Source organism: Propithecus coquereli, unplaced genomic scaffold (genome assembly GCF_000956105.1).
Source record: "Propithecus coquereli isolate 6110/MARCELLA unplaced genomic scaffold, Pcoq_1.0 Scaffold677, whole genome shotgun sequence".
Classification (NCBI taxonomy): Eukaryota; Metazoa; Chordata; class Mammalia; order Primates; family Indriidae; genus Propithecus; species Propithecus coquereli.
The window spans coordinates 336,402-344,875 of NW_012152807.1; the positions used below are offsets into that span (position 1 = coordinate 336,402).

At 37.2% G+C, this 8,474-nt stretch overlaps 1 protein-coding gene across 1 annotated transcript in view; it reads left to right on the forward strand.

The window, feature by feature from the left end:
- Positions 1 to 543: 543 nt before the first annotated feature.
- The window catches only part of PACRGL (PARK2 co-regulated-like), a 22,652-nt gene continuing 14,721 nt past the window's right edge, over positions 544 to 8,474 (forward strand). The window contains exons 1-3 of the mRNA XM_012660754.1: positions 544 to 635; positions 4,519 to 4,586; positions 4,692 to 4,846. Of these exons, the coding sequence (XP_012516208.1) occupies positions 556 to 635; positions 4,519 to 4,586; positions 4,692 to 4,846 (303 nt within the window). The 5' untranslated portion in view covers positions 544 to 555. The remainder of the gene's footprint in view (positions 636 to 4,518; positions 4,587 to 4,691; positions 4,847 to 8,474) is intronic.

Consider the following 8,474-nt stretch of genomic DNA (forward strand, 5'->3'; position numbering starts at 1 on the left):
GATTAGTAAAATACGGCAGGAAACGCATTTCGACAGCTGGGTTTATGAATTGGCCTGATAGGACAGGAAGCTACAGTGCCATTCCACAGCTGGGCAGGCAGATGGCTTTGGCTCTTAGCCCTGAAGACTCTGGGGCAGGAGTTCACAGTCCTCAGCTCTCAGAGGATCTAGGGCAGGAGAGCTGAAGAACCATGAGTAGTAAATGAGCGAGAGAAGCCTAAGAGTTAAGCACATGGAGTGGAGAGAGGCTGAGGCGCAGGGGACTGAGAGCCAGTCATCGCCTCTGATCCCTTGACCTCTCCTTGCGACAAGATCCCCCAACAGGTGCTCCTTTGTTACAGAGACCGCGCCTGCAGCTCGCGAACTGCCCTTTGAACTCCCGGCTCTTAGTTGCCGGGGCAACCCTCTTCCGCAAGAGACTCGGCGACTTCCTGCCATTGGCTTAGAAGACGCAGCGCGCGTCTGACGTCACGGCGCGGCGCTGCCAGGTCCGGGGCGCGAGCCGCGCGAAGCCTCATTTTCTGGAAGTCCGACAACCGGTGGCGGCAGCCGCGGATGTTAGCTGACCGACCGCCGGGCCAAAGCCCCACCAGGGGCGGCAGCTGGTATGCGGATGGCGGCGAGAGAGAGGCGCGGTAGGAACGGGTCCCGGGACCTGTGGACCGCGGGTGCGAGCATCTCGTCCGCGCTCTCTCGGCCCAGATGGCTTCCTTGCAGGCCCCATGCTAGGGCCGCAGGACCCCGTTGCTAAGGACCCTTGAGACCCAGAGCGCCGCGAGTGACTTTCTCCTTTCCTGGGGTCTGGCTTTGGTCGAGCGTAGCCTTCGTTTGTCTTAATCGAAGCTGGCCTCCTGCTCCTACTCCTCTTTTTTAACCTCTGGTTGTTTTTTTAAAATTATTTTTAAAATCTATTTTTTATGTGTTTTCCTCATTTTCTGACTTTGACAACACCCTGGCCCTGATCTGATCTTAGGTATTTGGTAGCGGATGGTGGGGGAGGTAGGGAGGCTGGGAAGATGGAAAGTAGCTTTCAAGATCCTTAATACTGGCCCTTTGGATTTACTTTATAGTAAAAAGGGATTGGGATAAGTGGCTTTTGGGCTCTGTCTCTGTCCTTTAGAATTTGAAGGCGCTTTAGAAATAGAACATGGCTTTAGTAGGGTGCCTATTACACTTTTGCAACTTTCTAGTCACTGGGTCAGAGTAGGAAAAAACGTGGTCTCTGCCCCTGAGAATTTAGCAGGCATTTTAGTTCGGTGGTCTCAAAAGTGGAAATAGGATGTATGAGCCATCAGAACAATGATAGAAAGTGTGCTCTCCTGGCATTGATTGATACAGATGCCGAAAATACCTCGTAGATAACCTACAGCACGCAAGGGAGAAGTGTAGGTTTCACAGTGGGCCCCTGCTTGGTTTATTTGCTCTCTGATATTGTGACATAATTTAGGTGTTTCAGGTTAAGTGGATTTATAGATTCTAGTATCTAATTAAAATTTTTGCATTGTTTTATAAAAGAATAAGGGATGACCTTGCTAATATTTATAACAAGTTTTTTTTTTACTGCTTCACTTCTCCCCATAACTTCCCCATAATACCATCCTCCACATGTTATTTAATGACAAAACACTCAAAAAGAGTTGTTAAGAGTAAGATGAATTAAGCGTTTTCTTTCACAAGTAACTCACGCGCCAGGCTTGTCAGTGGTATGCTACCAGGTGGATATTATTTTTAAAAATTGAGCGCAGTTACAGTCATCACTTAATATCTGAGGGAAATTGGTTCCAGCACACCGCTTCCGCCTTCCCGGCGAGGTGGATACCAAAATCCACAGAACACTCCCTCAGTTGGCTCTCTTAGTATTCGCCGTTAGTTCAATCTACCTATGCAGAACTTGTAGATACAGAAGGCCAACTGTCAGTCTGATCTATATTACCAAAAACATTTGTACCCCTGTAATATTTTGAAATAATAAAAAACCACCAACAAAAGATCAGAAGGCTGACCATAATTTGTCCTTAAGGTAGACAGTAATAATTTTAACACATGAAAAAGTAATTGTTTTGGGAAAAACAACTCTCATAGGATATTTCGAAAGTGGACATAGCAACATTTGCATCATTGTGCGTGTTGCTGAAAATTACATGAACATTGCACATAAAAACTGCCCTGTGTACTTAAGAACTTTGGAAGCTCAACTTTCTACCATGTTTAAAATGTAAAATGTAAAAATTTTTTAAATGAAGAGTTTCAGTGACTTTTTGCACACATTGAAAATATAATGCCACATCTTCCCATTGGTATGCTACAGGAACAACTTTTTGACATAAAGATAGTAATTAAGCCTGTAGAATTCTATCAAAAACTTTTGCAGAATTGGTAGGTAGTGTTGAAAAATGTACATCATGATTTGATATGGCTAACTATGCACTTAAACTGATCTTCAAATTGATCTAGCCCAAGGCGTTAAACCAAGTTTTTTGAAAAGAAGGAAACATTTAATCAAATTGGCCACACTATTATTAGAAATACTAATGCTAAAAAACACTTTGTACCATTGTAAAGAAAATAACAGCTAAAACTCATAGAGCACTTACTATGTGCCAACCATTATATAGATATTATTTTACATATATTCCTATTAGTCTTCATCAACACTTAGAGTAGTTCCTGTAATTGTCCCCAATTATACAATTGAATAACTGATGCATGGATTTTTTGTTTTTTTCCAACAGAAACTTGTATAAGCTCCTGGAGCTTCTCAAAACAGAGGCCAGGCACAATAGTAAATCTTTGTGGAATGTCACAGAAGTACAATAGTGGGTTAACATATTTAAAGCTTGTCTTAGCTTATATTTTAGAATATCTGACAAATATAATGAAATTTTAATTAACATAGTACTAGAAAATATCTTGGGGATGAAGGTGAAGTGTGATATTGGGAAGTAAGTCATGTGCTTATAGTGGGATGAGAAAACAAGGTCAATATATTAAATCAAGAAAATTGAAATTAAAATTACTCTTTGTGCAGAAACAATCTTACATTTAAGTTTACCTTTACATAATACCAGACTTTGATATGGCACATCATGTTTGAAACACTATCTGGGTAAATTTTATTAAGTGGCGCTGTGTCTTCCTTTTAAAGATTTTTAATTTGTCAAACAGATCTCACGTGAGGAATTGTTTAAGAAAGTATCAGTGTTTATCCTCAAGAAGACAAAATGAAGGAATTAAGAGTGTTCTCAAATATTTGAAAAGCTGTCATTTGGAAGTGGAAGAGGACTTCACCTATGGTTGTCTTAAGAGAGTATCTTACATTGTAGTTGAGGGGCAGTCATGTATATAACTACTGTATTAAAGGTATAAAGTGAGAAGTATGCTAGTGGAATAATAACTAGAGTCATGGAAGTGAGAGAACAGAGTAATCAAGTAGAAAGAAGAGGGAAGCAGTGTAAAAATCAGAGTGCCATAGAACTGTACATCGGAGAAACCGAGAAAATCAGGAAAGGCTGTATGGAAGTTGGAAATGGAGTTAGACCTACAAATACCAGCAAATAGTTGGGTATATGCATCTGGGTGTATGAGAGAGAGAGAGAGAGAGAGAGAGAGAGAGAGTGAGTGTGTGTGTGTGTGTAAGTTTAGAAATTGATTTAAGCAGGAAATCTTGTGATATAAACTAGAGTCTTCCCATTAGCAGAAAAGGGAACTGTGCAAGAGGTAAAAGTGAGCCAACATTTGCTGAATGAGTAACTGGATCTATCTTCTTATTTACTCCTCCAGAACAGCATTGATAGGCTTTTATTTTCTCCCCTTTTTAACGGGTCAGTAAGTCTATACTTAGGGAAGTTAAATAATCTGCCTAACTTCATAAACCTGGTTGTTGGTAGGACTGAGTTACAGACCCAGATCTGAGCCCAAAGCTCTTTCTGTTTCATCACATGTTCATCACATCTGTAGGGTTGAGTGTAGGAAGTGAAGGAAAGGTAGACAATGGATGATCCTAAGATTTTTAGTCTGGGGACCAGAAAACTTGCAGTAGCTTGAATTAACAAGAGGTTCATAACTTCAGTGTGACAACCTCAGTTTTAGTTATGTTCAATTTAAAGAGCTTGTGGTACATTGGGCAGGAGAGTTCATTATGTCACTGGAAAAGTAGAAGGATGTTAACATTTGGAGCATTGAAAATACAGACAATGTGCCAACCACCCCTTTAAGAAATCTAGTCTGTTTTTTCTATGTGACCAGAGGATTGCAGTTGAGTTTCTAACAGTATATTTTGACAATTTGAATGGAAGAAAGACTTACTTTTATACATCTTGTTTTCTTGCAGGTGGGTTTTTTGCTGTTATTGATATTATTGAATTTGACATAATTTCATATCTTCTCATTAGTCTTTTCAAGTATTTTGCTCCATACCATAACTTTTTTGTGTCTTTTACTCTGTTCTGTTTTGGGCTTTATATTGATAATGAATGCCCCTTCAAACAAATTTTGAAATCAAGTTTCATTTAACTGCAGGAGTAAAAGGGAAGCAATGCAGAAATCAGAGTGCCCTGGAGGTACACAGTCGAGAAACAGAGTAACAGGTACAGAGCTTTTTTTGTTAAGAGAAGAGGCCAAGTTTGTTAAAGATGAATGCAGGATGAAATTTATTGCTTTTACCTTTTTTGTTGATGTTCTGTTTTGTCCAGGTAACTGTGATCAAAGGGCATCATCAGGTGCACAGATAAAACACAGGACTACAGTCCAGCAAAGCAGATCCTCCTCATCAACCAGTTCTCCAGAGTCTGCAAGAAAACTTCGTCCTCGACCAAGTGATAAACTTAACCCCAAAACAATTAACCCGGTAGGTCCAAAATAATTCTAAGTCAGTGGATTTTTTCAAAGTAATAGGCATTTAGCACACTATTGAACCATTTTGAATGCTGTCTCGAGACTTTTTTTTTTGTTAGTTTTGAGCTATTGATGAAGGAAGCACATATGGTAATCATGATGAAGATCCGAGCTAATCACATGCATGTAGGAGTGAGCATGGAGGTGAGACGGTGTTAACCAGTCTGGATATGTCCTATCACATATTCGTGGATCAGCATTGTAGTGCATAAAATAAACTGTATATCAGCTTTACTTTTTATTTATCATGTTGTTTTACTTCCTAATAATCAAATGAATAAGCTTGTATTTCATTGGCATAGGATGATTTACATGCTTCCATAGTTGCATAAACATCTCTGACCATTCCTCTATGTTCTACAAATTAGCTCCACCAGAAATCCTTAACTGCAGTACTAGCCTCCGTTTGCCCTCTCACAAAAATTTAATCAGATTAAATAAACGTGACATTTATGCACATGAAAATGGGTAAATTGTAAGTGTGTAGCTAGTGAATTATCCAGAAGTGAACACACTTATGCAATACTGTTAGGCGTTGCCTGGCCCATGCCCACCCTTGGTAGGGTAAGATGATAGTGGTTTCAGCTGTTGAAGGGGATTTTGAGAGTGACTGAGGCTCTTGACTAACTTTGATGGCAGGTAGAATATGGCAGATACTTAACCAAGGGTTTAGTGAACTATGTGAGGGGAGGAAGAGAGTGTCTGACTTTGTAAAAGAAAAATGATAAATAGTTTGAGCATCTGTGTTCCTTTGCTTCTTTCTATAAAGAAGCACAGTGTCAAGGAGATTGAATACCTGAAGAAGGCCCTGATATCTCTCTGCTGTCACTTTTGTCTTATATTTAGTTGAGGGATTGTATGGTGGTGCTACTTCACTTTTCTAATTCTCTTTAAAGAAAAACTTTTGCAGTTAATAATGTTTAGTGGACCTCGTCTTAAGTCTTAAAATTAAAAATTAAGGACAGTTTTGGGAAATAATTTAATGATTTTACCTGAGAAAAGCATGTCTAAGATATGTAAAGGCTACCGATACAAATTAAATCAGCTGGAAGTCAGGGTAGGGTTACCTTTGGGGAAAAAGGTGGGTAGGGATTAGGAAGAGGCACTGTGGAGGCTTCCTAGTGTGCTGGTAACTTTCAGGTTTTTCACCTCAGTGTCAATACACAGGTGTGTTCATTTTTGTGTTTTCACCATTCGCTTATGGTTTGTGCACTTAAAAGTGAATAAATTTTAAATATTTCACTTGAATCAAAATTTTTTAAAATTACTAATTTAGTTTAGTGTGGTTGATAACTTGTTTCAGAATTGAAATATCATCTGTGATGATATGCTTAAAATTGAATGAGACAACAAATTTTTTTACATTAATAGAATTTTGGTAAAATTTGGTTAAAATTGATAGAGTTAATCCATTTATAGGGGAAAAAAACCTGATCCTTTGGGACCTGGAAGATGAAACTGATTATCTCTAGAAAAAAACTGAAAGGCAAAGAAGGGAATTGCTTAGAATTTCAATCAGAAATTTTGTCTGTGTGGGTCTTTTGAAACTTTAGGGATTTTTCACATGGCTCCTAGAGCCAAAAGGTAAGGTCATTTGCTAGTAGGTAACACAATAGAATATGTTAATAGTATAGCACTGATTTGTTTTAGTTTTTTCCCTCAATACAAATAACACTTTTTAAAGTAACTTTCTCATTTGATGTGATAATTACTTGAAAGTAATTTTTAAAACATATATCTTTCTTAGAAATTATAACTAGATGAATGAAACATGTCTACTGCTATGAATTCTTACACGTAGCATGGATTGAACTTTGTAAATGAATCTTTTATTATTTTAAGAATTTTTTACTTACGTACTTTTACTCAAAACACGTGTGTTTTTCCCAGAGGGGAAAAAGCTAATTCTAAACTTACACATACTCTAAATATATTTTAAAACTACTACATGTGATTAAAAAAAAATTTAGCTAGTTACATCTTTAAAATACCTTAGTAAATTTATATTAATATTTTGTAAATTAGACAACTGTGTTTCATTTGATTATGTTCAAAGTACCATGTGATAAAACATTTACTTTTTGTGCCTAAATGCTTAAATCAATTGCATTGAAATTATTTATGCTGATCAATTACATTGAAATTATTTATGCTATGATGGCTTAATTGTTATGATTGACCACCTCTTAAATCATCTTTGACAGTAGGTGTAGAATTAATCTATTCTTAAGATAAAATATATAGCAAAATCAAAAGATTATGAAGTTATGTAATCTAAAAAGGACACATCCAGGCATATGTTTGGAGAATCATCCTCCATCTTCAACTCTCTCATCCTTGCCCAATGCAATTCTTTGTTTTTTCATAGAAGCATGAAGCCAGTTTGGAGAAATTATATAGATTCTCTGACCATCCATATATACCATCCATATTTGGCTTGATGACAAGTAGGAGATGTACTAGTGGCTGAAAAAAATCCATTTTCCCTGTACTTAACATCTCTTCTCTACTTAGCCCTCACCTTGAAAGGTCACAGTGGGGAAGTGGGTAGAAAGATCTATCAATCCGTGTACGGTTGCAGCCACTTGCAAGGCTTCTGAAACAAGTTAGGGATGAAAGGAAATGTACAAAGGGTGTTTGTGGTATTAATAGTACTGAGAGGATGGACACTTTTTCTCAGTCATGTTGCTGAGTAGGAATGATGTACTTGACACCAGTGTGGTGGTTTGAAAGTCAGGGTGGCTGTTTGCATCTGACCTAAGAAGGATTAAAATTGATTAGATATCATAAAGTGGAGGTGACGTCAATATTTTCATTTTTTTAATTTCAGTTTGCTGAACAATCACGGGCGCCTTCTGCTTTTGCAGCTATTTACTCTAAAGGAGGTATACCATGCAGGTAAAATCAATACGATTTTTAACTGGCCATATTATTCAAAATAATTATGTAAAATCAATACTGTATTCAGTTTAAATGCATTGAAAGTTTTATTTACTAGTGAGGTTGAAATAAAGGTGACTTATTCACACTCGCTATTGGATTGGAATAGATCTCTGGACGTTGTTAAAGAAAACCATTTTAATTCCAAAATATAATTACTGAAGGTCTATGGTAAAAAAACAAATAATTTAAGAAAGCGAATGAACCATTTTTTTGAAAAAACAATCAGTTTAAGCATTCACAGGCTTGGGTAAGTTGCAAATAGAAAAAGTCCTATCTTGTTGGTAAAGTAAAAATTGGCAATTTACTGAAAGTGTTTATATTTCTTAGTAAGGATATTGTTGTTTTTGCTTCCTTTGCAGTATATTTCTTGCCACCTTTCTAGACAGATGTAAGAACTATTTTAAAGGAAGCAATATAGATTACTAATAGTGTGATATCATTTTAAGATTTATTACTAAGAAGCATTTATTTCTTCACAGCATATCCAGTTTTAGCCTATTCTAGACAATAGAAAATTTTATTTTCATTGTGGAAAGAATAATCACAACTTTTTTTCCCCCAAATTCAAGAAATATAGTTTTTGAGTGGTATTTTCAGATGTGGAGTGAAAAATAAGCTCAAGAAACATTCTTTAATTT